The 20,122-nt window shown below is 33.8% G+C and overlaps 1 protein-coding gene and 1 long non-coding RNA gene across 2 annotated transcripts in view; one reads left to right on the top strand and one right to left on the bottom strand.

Moving 5' to 3' along the window:
* LOC108735618 (gonadotropin-releasing hormone II receptor-like) overlaps window positions 1–2,227 on the top strand; it is a 52,007-nt gene extending 49,780 nt beyond the window's left edge. The window contains exon 7 of the mRNA XM_025974889.1: window positions 2,084–2,227. Within this exon, the coding sequence (XP_025830674.1) occupies window positions 2,084–2,227 (144 nt within the window). The remainder of the gene's footprint in view (window positions 1–2,083) is intronic.
* A 17,451-nt stretch (window positions 2,228–19,678) lies between these two features.
* Window positions 19,679–20,122, bottom strand: LOC108735617. Its single transcript, XR_003231206.1, has 3 exons — window positions 20,069–20,122; window positions 19,898–20,011; window positions 19,679–19,834 (listed from the first exon to the last, which is right to left on the bottom strand). It is a non-coding gene; the product is annotated as an uncharacterized LOC108735617 (long non-coding RNA).

The raw sequence follows: 20,122 nt of genomic DNA, 5'->3' as shown, positions 1-20,122 counted from the left end.
TGAAGTGCTATTGCAGCTTTTCACTGAACATATTAACTTTTTATTTGATTTAACTTTAGAAGAAAACTTCGTCGACTCCATCATGAAAAGACTTTTTACTTTTTTAACGTGTTTTATTATTTTAATAAACAATTTTACAATTTGCGAGCACAGTTCCTATGTAATTTTTTCCTTCATTCGAGTTATAAATTTTGCCACCAGATGGTGTATGTCAATTTGACGGATCCCAATAGTAATAATATTTATTTAAACAATGTTTTCGATTACTTACGACAGTTACATACTGCGGGGACTGACATTTTACTCTCAACGCTGCGAAAGAAGCATAACTTCAAAGAAACGCAGAACAATATAACTAATACATTTACCGAATGCCTTTGTAATTGTGTTGACTATTAGAAAAAGACCAATGTGGAGAAAAAGGTTCCTGTTGTTACCATTCACGAAGTATCATCTCAAAATAGCGCTTTCTCGTTTGTCAAAGTATCTACGTCGATTCTTTGATATTTATCCGAGCGTATTTTCCATTCCATTACAAGTCATTATTTTAACGATGTCAAAAAATATGAAAAATACCAATCCCAATGTAATTTACATGCCATTGAAATAATCCCTACTTGAATAAACATCGTTGTCATCACAATTTTCATTGTCCTCCTTTAGTCAGTTGATATTTGAATCTATATATGTAAAAGAAAATCGTTTTAGTTACACCATTTATAACTCAAGAACGGCTAAAGCGATTCGGCTAAAAATTGATGGGGTGGTAACTTAGAAACAGGAGATGGGCATAGGATACTTGTTATCCTGTTCCCATGGAAAAAAACGTGGTATAACAAAACGCAACTGACAGCTAAACGTAATGTTGTCTATGGTTAAATATGGTGTTTTACTTATAGTCAGATTTAAATGAAACTTGGTTTTAATGCTTTTTCACATGAAATTAGTAACATACATACCTATTTCAACATTTTACAAAATTCTTCCTGTTTAGGAAGCTGCAAGGGGTGTGCAAAGATTGCATATTTGTTTTTGATCCGATTTACTTGAAACTGGTTAAGAAATTCAACCCTTATTGGGAGGGATGAGTGGTGAAGAGGAATTGCAATGTTTGAATGGAAGATATATTATTTGTGGTTGGATTTACTTAATGGTCTCTCATTTAATTTTTGAAAGACCTATCTCGACATTTTAAAAAATTCAACCTCCAAAGGGGCAAGAGGTTAAAGTGTTGCAATTTTTGTTTGGGACATACTTTATTTGTTGTTGAATTTACATTTAACTTGGTATATATGCTGTTTGATATTATTAATCAATTGAAAAGAGGTTGCAACGTTTGCATGGGGTATATTTTATTTGTACTCGGATTTGCTCGAAGGTTGCTCATTGTTGAAATTAAGCAAATACGTATTTTGGCAAGTTTTAAAAATCAACCCTTAGTATTTGAAATCTAAGATGGCGACATTACATAAAATTAAAAAGTTGTAAGGTTGAACTGGGAGTTAAAAGGTTTTATGGAGAAACAATATTAATGTCTGCGAGCAAAGCCGCGGGGAAAAGCTAGTATTTAATAAACGGCCCCCAATGGCTTTTACAGTAAACTTTTTTGTTACAGGAATATACAGTGTGTCGAATGGTATAAGACAGTTTACCGTAAACATTTCAACGGAGAGGCGACATGGCTTACNAAAGGCTTTAACGCTTGTTTTCGACTCGCACTACTATTCATGATTGAACAAAACTTTTGGCAGGTACTGTATGAAAAAGTATGTTTAATGAATAAGAGTCGAGAGTATAATGAGCTTTTTTCTTCCTACCTACCATTTGTCGAACGCGCATCTAAGACATTGGAAGGGGCACACCGCTAGAGAAAGTAAATGAAGTATAGCTCCATAAATTTCTCTAAAATAATACCAGCAAAGGTCCGTTTGTAGGACTAAACCGCCGGTTGTATACGAATGGAGTACTGAAACAGTACCGCATTTAGTACGAAAAGAACACGGATACAGCACCGATTGCTTTCCAGAAAGCTACTGAACTACCACCTTTTTTTATTTTTTTAATTTAGTTTAACCTCGAGGAGGGGAAATCTTCTAAAGGCATCCCCCAAAATGGAGGTAGTGTCGAATTCACTCCTGATGGGAGCACCTACCAACTAAAAACCCTCCTCGAGTTGGTAGATCAACCTGGCGGTTGTGACTACCGGGAGAAGATGGGAAACGTATGAGGAAGGGGAGAGGGTTGAGTGGGAGATAGGTAAAGAGGTGAGGGAGGGAGGTTGGGGAAGATGAACTGCGAAGAAGGTGGCCCGACTCTGAAGGGAAAGATGGGCACTCGCCCTAAAAAGCGAATATACCACCGAAACAGCGACGCATTTATACTAGAGATGTGCCGACTATGACTTTCGCCGACTAGCCGATTGGTCGGTTCCAAAGAGGCTGATTAGTGGACCAATCCGATCGCGGTTTCGGAGAAATTCGGAAATTTCCATGATGCTTCGTTTACAGCTTATTTGAGCGCAAGTATTGCTTACTTCGCATTGTTTTTTGATTTTTGCTTTTGCGCGGGTCACAAAAGTACTGTATTTTTGTGTAAAAACATAATAATTTTCTTGTTCAATAAAGTGAAAGAGCTCAATTACAATTTAATCATGTCAAAAAGACAGCCTCGAGTATGAATTTTTTTTTACCAATTGAACAATAATTCTTGTAAAGTCAAGTGGAAGCAGTGCCAAATGATACAACAAACAGGAACTACAAGTATAAACTACAATATCAAATACGGACATCCAACCTTAATACCTCAATTAGGTTCTATGATCAAATGCTCGACCACAGACTATTCCTTCCAGTCGCAAATCCAAGTCTATTAATAATACAAATTCCTAGTATTTTAGTATTTTATTTAAATAAGAAGAATATATATATATATATATTCGAGTTATAAATTTTGCCACCAGATGGTGTATGTCAATTTGACGGATCCCAATAGTAATAATATTTATTTAAACAATGTTTTCGATTACTTACGACAGTTACATACTGCGGGGACTGACATTTTACTCTCAACGCTGCGAAAGAAGCATAACTTCAAAGAAACGCAGAACAATATAACTAATACATTTACCGAATGCCTTTGTAATTGTGTTGACTATTAGAAAAAGACCAATGTGGAGAAAAAGGTTCCTGTTGTTACCATTCACGAAGTATCATCTCAAAATAGCGCTTTCTCGTTTGTCAAAGTATCTACGTCGATTCTTTGATATTTATCCGAGCGTATTTTCCATTCCATTACAAGTCATTATTTTAACGATGTCAAAAAATATGAAAAATACCAATCCCAATGTAATTTACATGCCATTGAAATAATCCCTACTTGAATAAACATCGTTGTCATCACAATTTTCATTGTCCTCCTTTAGTCAGTTGATATTTGAATCTATATATGTAAAAGAAAATCGTTTTAGTTACACCATTTATAACTCAAGAACGGCTAAAGCGATTCGGCTAAAAATTGATGGGGTGGTAACTTAGAAACAGGAGATGGGCATAGGATACTTGTTATCCTGTTCCCATGGAAAAAAACGTGGTATAACAAAACGCAACTGACAGCTAAACGTAATGTTGTCTATGGTTAAATATGGTGTTTTACTTATAGTCAGATTTAAATGAAACTTGGCTTTAATGCTTTTTCACATGAAATTAGTAACATACATACCTATTTCAACATTTTACAAAATTCTTCCTGTTTAGGAAGCTGCAAGGGGTGTGCAAAGATTGCATATTTGTTTTTGATCCGATTTACTTGAAACTGGTTAAGAAATTCAACCCTTATTGGGAGGGATGAGTGGTGAAGAGGAATTGCAATGTTTGAATGGAAGATATATTATTTGTGGTTGGATTTACTTAATGGTCTCTCATTTAATTTTTGAAAGACCTATCTCGACATTTTAAAAAATTCAACCTCCAAAGGGGCAAGAGGTTAAAGTGTTGCAATTTTTGTTTGGGACATACTTTATTTGTTGTTGAATTTACATTTAACTTGGTATATATGCTGTTTGATATTATTAATCAATTGAAAAGAGGTTGCAACGTTTGCATGGGGTATATTTTATTTGTACTCGGATTTGCTCGAAGGTTGCTCATTGTTGAAATTAAGCAAATACGTATTTTGGCAAGTTTTAAAAATCAACCCTTAGTATTTGAAATCTAAGATGGCGACATTACATAAAATTAAAAAGTTGTAAGGTTGAACTGGGAGTTAAAAGGTTTTATGGAGAAACAATATTAATTGCTCCTGAAATACTAAACTGTTCATTTAGCCACATTCTATTTACATAGACATCAAAAGCGTTCGGTGCAGATTTCACCTTAATGATTTCTATTTATTTTAAAAAATATATAGAGGATGACATTTATTTACTTTTAATCTTTGCCCCCATTGAGACAACGTGTTTGTGAACGACCCGTGTAGTTCAGGTTATTTATCATCAGGTGCTAATTTTTATCAGAACGCGGTCATATAGATCCATAAAATAATTTAATTACAAATATTCGTTCTCATTACGTCTTTCTTTGTTCGTTAAGCTCAGGTAGTACAATGAAATCCAAATCACGCCACGAAATATTCCAATTATCTTTAAAAATTACAAAACAAAAACTTTTTAATGCTTTACAAATGCATTTATATGATCTATTGTTACGCAATTAAAGCTTAGATGATAGAACGCCCACTTGAGGTAAATATCATAAATACAGAATAGATCCATAGCCACCTATGTATATGTTCGAAACGGATAAAACAATCGATTGGAAATTAAACAAAGTTCGAGTAAGAAAACAAATTCCNTTTGTTTATGTACTGAAAACATTAGCATTGCATCTTTTACAGATGGAATAATAAAGCTAGCTAATATGCAAATAAAAGGTGTTGAAAAAGTGAATGCAACTGTCATAAAATGAGAAAGGGAACTTACTTCCTGCTGAGAGTGAAGCACGTACTCCTCCCGCATTAATAAATCCTAACGGCGGATATTTTCCTTGAGTTGAATCTGCTCCTTTGTACTGAAACGAATGAAGGTAGGTCAGTAAAATGGTTTGTGTCTCACAATTTTTAACTGAGAAACTGAGATTGAGAAAGAGAACCCGAAGACTGGTTGGACACTTACTTCCACTTCTTGGTATTTTGAGCCAATAAGTATTTCGATTTCCCGAAAACTAGAGCAACCCACATTTCTAATTATAGACATTGTTTTATTAATTACTAATAGTGGTCAATGTAAATATGCAACCTCAACTTGAAATCACTTTTCAATTTTGAACCACTACAAATTTCCTCAAACTAATGTGGAAAATATTTTTGTTGCTGTTGTCACCCCCCGCAGGGAATCGAAGTTTCATATATCCAGTATATACTTATAATTACGTTAATAATAAAAATCGACGGATCGTTAACCTAGTAGGTCAGGTTTGTCGTGGTTGCTGTTGTCATCTCTCGTGGCTTAGTTGTATAGAGCATTAGTGCGTAAAGCCAAAGGTCCCGGGTTCGATTCCCAGCGGGGGGTGACAACATCAACAAAAATATTGTCCTCATTAATTTGAGGAAATTTGAGTGGTTCAAAATCGAAAAGTGATTTCAAGTTGATGTAGCATATTAACATTGACCACTATTAGTAATTAATAAAACAATGTCTTAAGAATTTTGTATGTGATGATGTTTTGGTGCTATTATAGTAAGTTTTTTGGCGAGGCTCTGTTTGAGGGCTCTTTCGGATCTTTTTTTAATGTGGTGCTAGTTTGGAGGTGTTTTAGAGTTTGAAAGGGTAGTATTTTGGCTATAATTTTAGAATTCAAATTTTCGTCTAATTTGTAGGAACTATTTCGATAGTAATTTAGGTCATTTGAGATATTTGCAGGCGATTTGGTGGTGTTACAATTCTATTAATTTTTACTCAGGTTAGCACCTGATTTTTGGTCAAATTAGCTGGTTTCAATGCATACGTCCTAACTTTATGCTAGCACCCCTCTATCCCATTTTGTTACTAGGAAAACAGTAATATCTGGCGGTTCTGGGATCTTGCTCTATTGGGATCCGTCAAATGGGAGGAGCCTAAAAACATGGCGCCGATTAGAAAAAAATTTATCGTACTTCCTATAGCGTACCGTGCAATTTCCAAGTTTTTAAATTACGATAAAATGATAAGTATCGACATAATATGTGATTGGGCTGACACAAAGCCTCGGAAAGAAAATTTCGTTGAAGGTGAGCGTGTTTTTAATGTCAATCACATTATAAAATTCGGAAATAACAAATCCGGAAGCTAGCCTTCAAATTCCGTCAAGTTTACTGCCTACTTTTTACAAACTTCGGATTTAAAAAGTGATTCACGTTATATAATTGGTGAGGTGATTCTGGGTGATTTAAGCAATATCATATCAATGACTTGCACGTGCAAAGCCGATTTAAGAGAACGTTGCAAACACATTATTGCAACTTTGTTGTATTGCAGCAGGTAGGTTCTTAACCTCAAAATACTTATATCGTATCATTAGAATTGTGTTAAATCAATTACACAGGAATAAATAATTTCTCACTTTATAATTTTAGTATGATTCTAGTTTTAAATATTAAGGTTATGGCTGATGGTAAATACTTGCTGAAATATAATCATGTGCATTAAAATGACGTGAACAAATTTTTATTCCGGAATTCACTTCTTTGATACCTACTGCTTTCATCCAAGCTTCTATTAGTTTACTTTTTTCTCTAATTTTCCGAATATATTTTTTACATATATAAAACGGTTAGTTTTTATTGGAAAGTAGTTAATGTAGGTGAAGAGTGAAGATCTATGTCTGAAGTGCTATTGCAGCTTTTCACTGAACATATTAACTTTTTATTTGATTTAACTTTAGAAGAAAACTTCGTCGACTCCATCATCAAAAAAATTTTTACTTTTTTAACGTGTTTTATTATTTTAATAAACAATTTTACAATTTGCGTGCACAGTTCCTATGTAAATTTTTCCCTCATTCGAGTTATAAATTTTGCCACCAGATGGTGTATGTCAATTTGACGGATCCCAATAGTAATAATATTTATTTAAACAATGTTTTCGATTACTTACGACAGTTACATACTGCGGGGACTGACATTTTACTCTCAACGCTGCGAAAGAAGCATAACTTCAAAGAAACGCAGAACAATATAACTAATACATTTACCGAATGCCTTTGTAATTGTGTTGACTATTAGAAAAAGACCAATGTGGAGAAAAAGGTTCCTGTTGTTACCATTCACGAAGTATCATCTCAAAATAGCGCTTTCTCGTTTGTCAAAGTATCTACGTCGATTCTTTGATATTTATCCGAGCGTATTTTCCATTCCATTACAAGTCATTATTTTAACGATGTCAAAAAATATGAAAAATACCAATCCCAATGTAATTTACATGCCATTGAAATAATCCCTACTTGAATAAACATCGTTGTCATCACAATTTTCATTGTCCTCCTTTAGTCAGTTGATATTTGAATCTATATATGTAAAAGAAAATCGTTTTAGTTACACCATTTATAACTCAAGAACGGCTAAAGCGATTCGGCTAAAAATTGATGGGGTGGTAACTTAGAAACAGGAGATGGGCATAGGATACTTGTTATCCTGTTCCCATGGAAAAAAACGTGGTATAACAAAACGCAACTGACAGCTAAACGTAATGTTGTCTATGGTTAAATATGGTGTTTTACTTATAGTCAGATTTAAATGAAACTTGGTTTTAATGCTTTTTCACATGAAATTAGTAACATACATACCTATTTCAACATTTTACAAAATTCTTCCTGTTTAGGAAGCTGCAAGGGGTGTGCAAAGATTGCATATTTGTTTTTGATCCGATTTACTTGAAACTGGTTAAGAAATTCAACCCTTATTGGGAGGGATGAGTGGTGAAGAGGAATTGCAATGTTTGAATGGAAGATATATTATTTGTGGTTGGATTTACTTAATGGTCTCTCATTTAATTTTTGAAAGACCTATCTCGACATTTTAAAAAATTCAACCTCCAAAGGGGCAAGAGGTTAAAGTGTTGCAATTTTTGTTTGGGACATACTTTATTTGTTGTTGAATTTACATTTAACTTGGTATATATGCTGTTTGATATTATTAATCAATTGAAAAGAGGTTGCAACGTTTGCATGGGGTATATTTTATTTGTACTCGGATTTGCTCGAAGGTTGCTCATTGTTGAAATTAAGCAAATACGTATTTTGGCAAGTTTTAAAAATCAACCCTTAGTATTTGAAATCTAAGATGGCGACATTACATAAAATTAAAAAGTTGTAAGGTTGAACTGGGAGTTAAAAGGTTTTATGGAGAAACAATATAAATTTCTGCGAGAGAATCCGCGAGAAAAAGATTAATTAATTAAATAATACTAACTTTACTAAGCAGTCGCGATTGTTTTTATTAAACAAATTCGTTATTAGTATCCTAATAAATAATGACTCCCTATTGTCTTTTATTGATATTTAGACGAATTGCAGGACAATTATAGTGATGGGCGAAGCAAGATCAAGACCGTCCCAGTATTGGTATTATTGGCTTGGTCTTTCTTATTCAGCATGTTCTTGGTCCTTGCTCAAATACTTCTAGTCTTAGTCTTTATCTTGCTGGTATATACTCGGTTTTGGTCTTGGTCTAATATGTTAAATCTTGGTCCTGCTCATTTAAGCTGATACTAAGGTTTTTTTTATAATTATTATAAGCACAAATTGTTCTATTTACCGACACAATAATAGTTTTAAATGTTCAAATTTTCTGTCATACATGCGAGCTTGTTATGACTTTTAATGAAAATAGTGTCGATAGTGAAAATTAGAGAACTTGCTCTTACTCCAACGCATAAACTGACCTTTTAGCGCACAACATAGTACAAGGTGCATGAAATAAGTGAAAAATATCGAAAAAAAAATCAATTTCAACCATGTATTTTTGTTCTAGGCGAAGAATTTAATAAAACTGTTAATAATATTAACACTACGGCGTCGTCTTCGACTTCAAAGATAAACAATTTGCAAAAGGTAAAAGAAATGTAGATACTATTATTTAATTTTAGCAAAATAATTTCATCCTTCGCTTTTCATTCAGAGTTAAAAATTTTCCGGACATTAAGTGGCATGCTGTCCCAATTAAAACTTGGTTCCTATTATCCATAATTTAAATATATTTTCGTATAAAATCCGACTATAAATGTTGTCTATATGTACAAACCTAAAAAGTTAAAAGGAGAATCATCCGACTCATTTTCCACCCTTAATGATGGAATATTTCCTTTACATTTAATTGGGAGCAATATAAAGAAATATTATTAAAGTCGATTCACAATCGACAAAGAAATCGCGTAAATACTCATATAAAATGTACTACTGAATTAAAACTCGTTTTTTGAAGTTAGTTGAAAATGACTTGTAAGATTCCTTGGTTTCATGACAACAATAAGCAAAATATGTAGAAATGGTAAAAAATGGGACACATAGTAAAAAAAATCGGTTGTCTGTAAAGTCGGTTTACTGACGATAGTTGAACGTGACGTCATAAGAAAATACCGATGGAATGGTTTCATTTTTCAAAAGAAAATTTTAATTTCATTTCTTTGATAGATATTTTGTATGGATATAGAGAAGGAGGTAAATGGAAATGTATTATTGTATAGCAGCTGTCCACGCGGACGCATCGCTCACTCAAGTAGGAGAGAGACAGATGTCGAACGCTGCCGAACGCGGAGGCCGATTGTGCCTCTTTGTCGCTCGTTCCGCGCTCTCGCTTGCACTTCAAGCCTTAAATGGAACGCCTCAGAGCGAGGTAACGCCGCATGAGTCATGTTTTTTCGTGCGTCCATCGAGTTATAAGACGTTGTCACGTCAAAAAACTTAAAGAATAATAAGGCGCCGCATGTAGATGGGGTACATGGGGAAATTCCAAAACATACAGGACAAGAGATCGTATGTTTAAGCTAGTTAGTCACATTTACGAGACAGGGAAACTTCCAGAGGATTAAAAACGGAACGTGGTAGTAACCATACCTAAAAAGAGGGGCGCGGATAGGTGCGAGACATTTAGAACAATTAACTTAACTTCCCATGCGTCAAAAATCTTAACTAGAATTGTACAGAGGAGGATGGAAAAAAGGGCGGAAGAACCATCATAGAGCATTCTAGCTTTACGGGTAACAATAGAGAAAACGATAGCAAAAATAAAGAGGGCGTACATAGGATTTGTAGATTTAGAAAAAGCTTTTGACAATGTTAAATGGGTCAAGATGTTAAATATACTTAAAAATATAGGGATGAGTTACATAGATAGAAGAGTGATACTTAGTTTGTATAAAGAGCAACAGGCAGTTATAGAGATGGGGCTGCAACGTAGAGATGTATATATTAGGAAGGGAGTCAGACAGGGATGCACACTATCACACCGCTACTTTTTAATCTAAACATCGAAGACGCGATCAACATCATTAATGACAGTACAACTGTAGGGATAGATATACAGGGGCAAAAGTTTAGTATGCTTAGATTTGCAGATGATATAGCAGCATTAGCATCTAGCAAGGAGGAGTTAGAGACAGCTTTAAATAAAATGGAAGCAGTATTGACAGAACAGTACTGTATGAAAATAAGTAAAACTAAAACGAAAATTCTGGTATGCAAGGGGAGAAAAAGTAGGGAAAGAACGAATATAAAGGTAGGAGATGAAAAATGAAAAGTCAGGACGGAAGGAGTAGTAGAGATATAAAGTAGAAGATAGCGTAGGGTCGTTTCGCCTTTAAGAAAAAGAAGTCACTTCTATGTTCGCAAACGGTTAATTTAGAAATTCGAAGGTTGTTAAAGGTGTATGTTTGGAGAGCGGCGTTGTACGGGTGCGAAACATGGACAGTGGGCGCGGTGGAAAAGAAAAGGTTAGAAGCGTTTGAATTGTGGTGTTACAGGTGAATGATGAGGATACCGTAGATAGAGAAGGTTAGAAATGAAGAGGTATTAGAAAGAATAGGAGAACAGAGGACTCTATGGAAGTCAATAAAAAATAGGCGAGGTGGGTTAATAGGACACCTTTTTTGGCAGATACATCTTCGTTTTAAAATAAGATACTTAGGGAACTGTTTCAATAATTTTTGTAAGCATTCAGAGTCATTGACATTTTATTTGTGGCTGAGGGATGTTTAGCTAATGGATGACTTAGGCCGTTTTGTGCTTTAGCACCTGATTTCTGTAAATTCGCCGTCGACTTAAGTTAACCATTTTGTTACTTAGAACATAAGTAATTTCTACCAGCTCTAGGATCTTGGACTATTTCCATTTTGCTTAATTCCTATGCCCTTCATACTTTGAAATCGCTGTTTATAAGTTTGTATTATATATTTATTATTATTTATATTACTTAAAGTTTAGAACTTACATTCGTTTATTGATAAATCTTGGAGGCAAAGAAGACGGAATGTTTCTAAGAAGAATCTTCTGTTGCTTAAAAAGCTTTTATCAAATAATCATTTATTTATTATACAGATATTTTTANTTAGTATGCTTAGATTTGCAGATGATATAGCAGCATTAGCATCTAGCAAGGAGGAGTTAGAGACAGCTTTAAATAAAATGGAAGCAGTATTGACAGAACAGTACTGTATGAAAATAAGTAAAACTAAAACGAAAATTCTGGTATGCAAGGGGAGAAAAAGTAGGGAAAGAACGAATATAAAGGTAGGAGATGAAAAATGAAAAGTCAGGACGGAAGGAGTAGTAGAGATATAAAGTAGAAGATAGCGTAGGGTCGTTTCGCCTTTAAGAAAAAGAAGTCACTTCTATGTTCGCAAACGGTTAATTTAGAAATTCGAAGGTTGTTAAAGGTGTATGTTTGGAGAGCGGCGTTGTACGGGTGCGAAACATGGACAGTGGGCGCGGTGGAAAAGAAAAGGTTAGAAGCGTTTGAATTGTGGTGTTACAGGTGAATGATGAGGATACCGTAGATAGAGAAGGTTAGAAATGAAGAGGTATTAGAAAGAATAGGAGAACAGAGGACTCTATGGAAGTCAATAAAAAATAGGCGAGGTGGGTTAATAGGACACCTTTTTTGGCAGATACATCTTCGTTTTAAAATAAGATACTTAGGGAACTGTTTCAATAATTTTTGTAAGCATTCAGAGTCATTGACATTTTATTTGTGGCTGAGGGATGTTTAGCTAATGGATGACTTAGGCCGTTTTGTGCTTTAGCACCTGATTTCTGTAAATTCGCCGTCGACTTAAGTTAACCATTTTGTTACTTAGAACATAAGTAATTTCTACCAGCTCTAGGATCTTGGACTATTTCCATTTTGCTTAATTCCTATGCCCTTCATACTTTGAAATCGCTGTTTATAAGTTTGTATTATATATTTATTATTATTTATATTACTTAAAGTTTAGAACTTACATTCGTTTATTGATAAATCTTGGAGGCAAAGAAGACGGAATGTTTCTAAGAAGAATCTTCTGTTGCTTAAAAAGCTTTTATCAAATAATCATTTATTTATTATACAGATATTTTTAATAATTCGAATTTATGTTTTATTACTATAGATATATTTTTCTCATAAAAAGTCTACGTCTATCTGTAAAAATGAAAAGAAAATTTCAAGAAACGTTTCCGTATACTCTTCAACAAACAACAATATTTATTAAAACTGAAAAATAACACACACTCAACAACAGTAATTGTTTGAATGAAGAATGTATTTAATTCAGCATAATAATTTTCCCGAAACGTCGTTACGGAAAATATATTATCGGTCTGTTTATATTTTCAACAACCCTGATGGTTAAAGCAAATAGTTACCCGTCAATCTCTAGTATACGTATACCCTCTCCTATAAGTAATAAGTATAAACGTACACGTTACAGAACAGTCTATACGTTTAAATTAGTAGTTGAAATGATTAGAATCGAATTGTTGATTCTTTGTACTAATGAATTGCGTTATTATTTATGCTTCAAAAAGCAGTCTCTTTAGAACAAAAGGGAAAATTACTTCAACACATACTAATTTATCCCTTTTCTATTTAACGAAATTTCATTACGGGGAACCAAGAATTGAATTAAATTAAATATTAAAGAAAGAGAACATTCTTGTGTCGAAGTAAACGAAGCGTCTATTCTCGCCTCGTTTTAGATTTTCTATGTGTGTGTTGATTAATCTCTCTCTTAAAAATACATTTTCGGGCACCAAAAAGTACACACGGTAAAAGTTATGCTTTTATTTTCATATTTATTTAACAGGTATCTACATGATAGTCCAAGATCCCAGAGTCGCCAATTTGCAACTATAAGGTACTAAACGTACGTTAAAACATTATATACTCGCTTTTCTTAAAGTTTGATGAGTGCTGATTTTTACATAATGTTTCTCAGAATCTTGTTAAAAATTCGAAAAAAAGTCGTAATTTAAGTCTGAGTCTTCATTTTTAAATATGATACTTAGAGATCTATTTCAATACTAACAGTAAACAGCCAGACCAGTTGTAGGGGTAGGGGGCAATGAGTATAAGCACTTATGCGCGATAATTAGTTAGGTTTATAATATAGCAACATTTTAATTGTGTCATATGGATGTTAGGCCCCTACAATTGATCTGGCTGCTTACAAGAAGTATTGGAATGGTTCCCTTCGCATCTTATTTTAAAATGAAGAATCGGACTAGGAAAATGAAAAAACGTCTGGCAGAAATTACCGCCGATGGGAAATGACTGACAGTGTTGATAATTCATTTTTAACAATATTTATGATACATTATGAAGAAATCAGCACTCACCCGAGATAAAAATGTTCAGTCTCACAGTCTCTGAACGAGAGACTCGAATCGCTCATAGAGAGATTCTCATTTCGTATCCAGTCTCTGAACGAAAGACTCGAATCTCTCAACTAGAGACTAGAATCTCTCAATAGGTGGTGTCTCGATAGACATGGTTACAATTTTCTAAGTTCAACATATTTCAGAGATCCCAGTCTTTCTACGAGAGACTCGAGTCTCTCAATTTTTCAGTTTTATTCATTCAGTCTCTCTGTGAGAGACTCGAATCTCTGAATTAACAATTTTATCGTTCGAGTCTCTCATACAGAGACTGTGAGAGATCCATAAAAATACCTAGGCAATAACTGAGAGACTGTGAAAGATTGTGAGAGACGCTCTCAGAGACGCTGAAAGACTTTGAGAGACTGAAAATTTTTGTTTAGGGGGACTTTAATAAAAAAAGAAGGAAGCATCACTTCAAAGAAACGCAGAGCAATATAACTAATACATTTACCGAATGCTCTTGTAATTTTGTTGACTATTAGAAAAAGACCAATGTGGAGAAAAAGCTTCTTTTTGTTACCATTGACGAAGCATCATCTCAAAATAGCGGTTTCTCGTTTGTCACCGAATCTACGTCGATTCTTTGATATTTATCCGAGCGTATTTTCCAAACGTCTCATTATTTTAACGATGTCAAAAAATGTCAAACATAATAATCCCAATGTAAACGTTCTTACCAATAAAATAATCCCTACTTGAATAAACATCGCTGTCATCGAAATTTTCGTATTTATATTAAAGTCATCCCATAGTCAGTTAATATTTCAGTTTTAAATAATACTAAATTTACTTAGCAGTCGTGGTTATTTTTTTAAACAAATTTAATTTTTTATCTCTAAATAACAGCGTCTGGCACTAGATTGAGTTTGCAGAAAACGTACGATATAATATTCAGAAATTGTTTGAATTACGAACCTAGAAAATCAAATCTTGCTGCTATAAGTGTGCTTACTAAATAAATATTTACGTTATGCCTTAATTATTCAACTCTGAGTCTTTATATGGATTCTCAGTACTTGGTGTTGACCAAAATTGTTGTATAAGGTATAAGCTGTTATATAGCAACAGATATTTATTTAGAAGTATAATTACTTTAATCTAATGTTAAAAGCGAATTTATATAATTTAGAATAACTCAGTCAACAATTTCATGCTAGCTAATAGATAAAAACAGTTTATTTACTCAAACCAGAAAACATAAATATAATTAATAAATACTTTAAAAATATAATAATAATGTTGGCCTAGCTTATGCTATCAATTCGGAACTTAAAAGATAGAAGGGTGAGTGAAGACGGCAGACCGTCTTACCACCCTGCATTATATACTTTTCGTGATCTTGGATTCAACTTTCCTGATTGTTATTGAACTCGCTATTTAAACGGTTGCTAATTGACCTACCAACCCAGTAGATTAGCTTACAATTTTAAATAAATAATTTAGATATATCAAATTTTGTACCAGTGACTTTACGAATTTATGAATACTATGTAACAAACAAATAGGTTATCTTAACACTCAATGAAAAATTAATTCATGAACAAAAAGGACAGGCGACGGGAAACTCCTATTTATATAGAGTTCCCTTTTTTGAGACATACACTATTCAGTGTATTGTCAGGATAAGTCAAGGAACTACCTATAATGAAATGGTTATCCCATAATGAGAGAAGAGTTCGATGTAGCATTGAACAACTTAAAGAACAATAAGGCGCCGGGTGTAAATGGGATACAGGGCGAAATTCTAAAACAGGCAGGACAAGAGGTTAGAGATCGTACATTTAAGCTAGTTAGTCACATTTACGAGACGGGGAATGTCCCGGAGGATTATAAACGGAACGTAGTAGTAACCATACCTTTAAAGAGAGGCGCGGATAGGTGCGAGACATTTGGAACAATCAGCTTAACTTAACTTAACTAGTTTGTATAAAAAACAACAGGTAGTTAAAGAGCTAGGGGTGCAACGTACAGAAGTAAATATTACCGCTACTTTTTAATCTATACATCGAAGACGCGATCAACGTAATTAAAGACAGTACAACTATAGGGATAGATATAAAGGGGAAAAAAAATTGTATGCTTAGATTTGCAGATGATACAGGAGTATTAGCGTCTAGCAAGGAGGAGTTAGATATATGTTACGTATAGGTATTAATAATAATATTACTTTCTAACTGTAATTAGAGTGACGTAAGCAAAGTCCTTCACAAATAAGAATAAAAGGGCCTACCCCAAAATAAGTTAGTTAGTGTAGTCTTGAAACTCAAAATAAACGGTTAACGAAGTAAACCTTGCCTTTTACTTAAATAAGTGTTGCCGTAGGCTAACCTCACTCAATTGAATAAATAAAAAACCGACGAAGTTACCTCAACTTAAATAAGTGTTCGGTGTTTATTCCTATTATTTATTTGATAAATCTACGTGCTTATCTGAAAGATTAAGCCTAGAACTTAAATATTGTTGCGTGTGTACAAGTGGTAGTTCGTGAACTTCTTAATAGTTCTCCAAAACTTCTGCACGTAACATATAGCTTTAAATAAAATGGAAGTAGTATTTACAAAACAATTGTATGAAAGTAAATAAAAATAAAACAAAAATACTGGTATACAAGGAAAGAAAAAGTAGGGAAATAGCGAATGTATAGATAGGAAACGAAACATTTGTTAGGTGTCTAGGAAGTCAGATAAGTCAGGACGGAAGGAGTAGTAGGGATATAAATAAGACGATAGCGCAGGGTCGTGTTGCCTTCAATAAAAAAAAAGTCACTTCTATGCTCGCGAAAGGTTAATTTAGAAATTCGAAAAAGGTTGTTAAGGTGAATGTTTGGAGCGCGATGCGGTATCTATGGGTGCGAAACATGAAGAGTGGGCTCGGCGGAATAGAAAAGGTTAGAGATATTTGAAATGAGGTGTTACAGGCGAATGATGAGGATACCGTGGATGGAGAAGGTTAGAAATGAAAAGGTATTAGAAAGAAGTCAATAAGAAATAGGCGAGATAGGTTAGTAGGACACCTTCTCAGGCATGAAGGTCTAGTCAGAGACAGACATATTAGAGGCAGAAACAGGAGTTAGGAGGGGTAGAGGTAGACCTAGATTCGATTACTGTTCGTAAATAGTTAAGGATGTAGGTTGTTCTAGTTTTAGAGCATGTGAAGATTAGCTCAAAATAGGAAAGAGTGGAAGTGCGTGTCCAACCAGTTTTAGGATGGATGACCTTATGACAATGTTGGAGGGTAAAAAACTTCATTCCTAACGGGTGCCCCAGGAACCCATCCAGTTTTTCTCTTCTATTTTTATTAGCTTTTGTAATGCCCTTTGTTCTATCTCCCATTCCAAAACCACCTCATTTCTAACCTTTTTTATTCACGGTATTTTCATTATCTACCTATAAAGTCACTTCTTGACACTCTTCTTATCTTTGGCCCTTTTAATGAGATCTCGAAGAGCAAATGAAATGGAATTTTCATCCGGCATCTTTTGCATTTTTCCGTCATGCTGTAGTAATATTACGTAGTGGTAGCTCAAAACGTTTGTGGAAGTGAAGATATTCTAATGAGGAAATCCGATTTATAATTACGAATTACAAAGATCGAATGCAACGAAGCGTGACGTCTTTATAACTTTTAAACCGATAGAGAAAATTATATTCTCTCTCAAACGGAACCATTTATGTTTCAGGTAGAGAAAGAAGTAGAACTCGTGGCAAATTTCAACAATAACATCAATTATGGTAAACGCAGAACGAAGTTTATCGAAACTTTTCACAGCGATCCATGCGAAGATTCCACTAAACGAAAATCCAGTTATTTATCTGAAGTGACGTTCGCATCAACTTAATAAAATACACGTTATGTAAATACACTTTGTAAAATAGGTTAAATTGTCAGTTTTAAGGAATAAAGAATGTCGAACGTTATTGTAATACTTGGAGCGTTTACTTGATTTCAAACTGAATGACATATATTTGTAAATAAAAAACATCTAGAACTGTTTACGTATTTCTTAACTTCAACTCGTAATTTCAAGTTAGGAATCTGTAGCAAGTCTATACAGGGTAGTCCGTTAAGCGCGCCTTGCACTCTGGCGGTCTTGCCGTTGAAATTGGAAGAAAATGTTTCCAATAAAAAATGTTGCTGGTCAAACGATCCACCTGCGGAAAATAATTTCAGAAATGGCGGACTTCCGGATATACCGTAAGTATACATCAGCTACCTTATTTTAAATGGAACACCATGTATACTTCGTTTACTTTCTGTAGCGATGTGACCTTCAGTTTGACCGGCGCAAAGTAGAAAAGAACAGCACCAGGCCAGAAAAGAAGAGAGACAACTCTCAGCCTAACTCTTAACCGGTGAGGAGCGTATAATCCGTACAGTACTGCAGGGAAAAATTGACCATTTTATCCACTACAATTGCATTGCTTAAATGTGCCGTTATTGGTACCAAATACTACTGAAAATATCAACGAGATGTTTGTTTATATTTGAAGATATGTTAAAGGCTTCAACGCTTGTTTTCGACTCGCACTACTATTCATGATTGAACAAAACTTTTGGCAGGTACTGTATGAAAAAGTATGTTTAATGAAAAAGAGTCGAGAGTATAATGAGCGTTTTTCTCCTTACCTACGATTTTGCCAGCGCGCATCCAAGACATTGGAAGGGGCTCATCGATACAGAAAGTAAATGAAGTATATATTATTGCATTTTTGAATTCAGCATCGATTTTAATGTCCATTTTGTTAAACATAGTTTTTGTCTGAGCGGTATCTTTTTGGAGTAATTTTTAGAAAATTTGACGTTTGTAATAACTTACAAAAATTTTAATATCTCGGCAATACTCGAAAAAAATATACGACTATCGCTGTTGAAAAGGGAATGAAAAGCACTTGGCTTTCCATCTAAAAATTTCTTTCAAAGCACATTAAATCGTTACACTAGTAATATTCAAATTTTAAACGCTTCAAACATCAATAACTCATTTTTTTTTTCAAATGGGAAGCTATATTCATTTTGACATCGTCGGATGTAAAATTAAATTCTCTTTCGATTTTATTAAAGCATATTAGGGTCTACTCTTGGCGGTTTTCAAAATAATTGCGATTTGTTATTATTAATCTGTACCTAATGTGCAGAGAAAACGGATAGATCGATCCTAGACGGCATGGGTCAATAGAACATAGGCCAAGCCGCTCGGTGACTCTCTTGGACTTGTCAACGACTCGTTCAGTTTTGGTTGTAAAAATAAATATTTAAACATTAATTGTGATCGTTGATCAAATAAACAAGTGGCGCATTAAATCAAATATCTTTTGAATTAATTTTCATTATGACAGAATTACCGAAGAAAAGTCAATATTACCGTCAAAATACATAATGACAGAGAGAGACATTAATCAAGTTAGAGTTTCCACATCGAAAGAAAATGCGTATTTTCATTAATCGGTTTAGGGATCTTCCTTCGTTTCTTAATCAATTTTTAGATGTTGTGGATAATTAATTCATAAGTGACGCGATTTATCTTGTTCTTTTCTCCATTTCACACTTGATTAAAACGGTTTACTTAAACAAACCAGAATTTAAACTTCAAAAAACAACAATACTTAAAAGAAGAACCTTAATTTCGTAAAAAGTTTAAAAAATCTGTATTGTTTCCTTCTCGTTCGTTTTCCTGTCTTAAACTTATTTAATTAATAAAGTTTACTTTTAAAAACTCGAATTGAAATCTGCTTAATTAATATTAAAAGACGCTTTGGAGTATTAAGGAAAACAATGTCAACAAGCAATTTGTTTTTATAACTTAACTGTAACCGATTTCATCGTTATCTAAGAACGATATCATGTTTAACAGATTATGTTGCGATTTACAACCGGAAAATTCATTTTTGCAGTCAATTCCATATTTTCCTGCCATGTATGCGTCTGCGTACTCACTATTATTGTTGTAAAATGGTCTAAAATATGAACAAATGTAATTACTGTGAGTTAAATACATAATATACAACAAAAACACGCACGTAAAAAAAATGTGTAATAATTCTCCAAAGATTCCATTTTCATTATGAGAAAGAGGGTATTGAGAATTTTGGCAAATGGATTGTAAAATGCATTGCTTTCCATTTATACCATATCTAAAAGAAATCAGCTAAATACCTTCATTATTATTCAACCAGTCTTTGTTTTCTTACCTTTGTAAAATATTCTCCAACGCTAAATATACTAATTGTCTATCTTTATCAAAA

The sequence above is a fragment of the Agrilus planipennis genome, unplaced genomic scaffold (assembly GCF_000699045.2).
Source record: "Agrilus planipennis isolate EAB-ADULT unplaced genomic scaffold, Apla_2.0 scaffold86, whole genome shotgun sequence".
Taxonomy (NCBI): Eukaryota; Metazoa; Arthropoda; class Insecta; order Coleoptera; family Buprestidae; genus Agrilus; species Agrilus planipennis.
The sequence above is the reverse complement of the archived record's forward strand: the minus strand, read 5'-3'. Positions and strand labels throughout refer to the sequence as shown.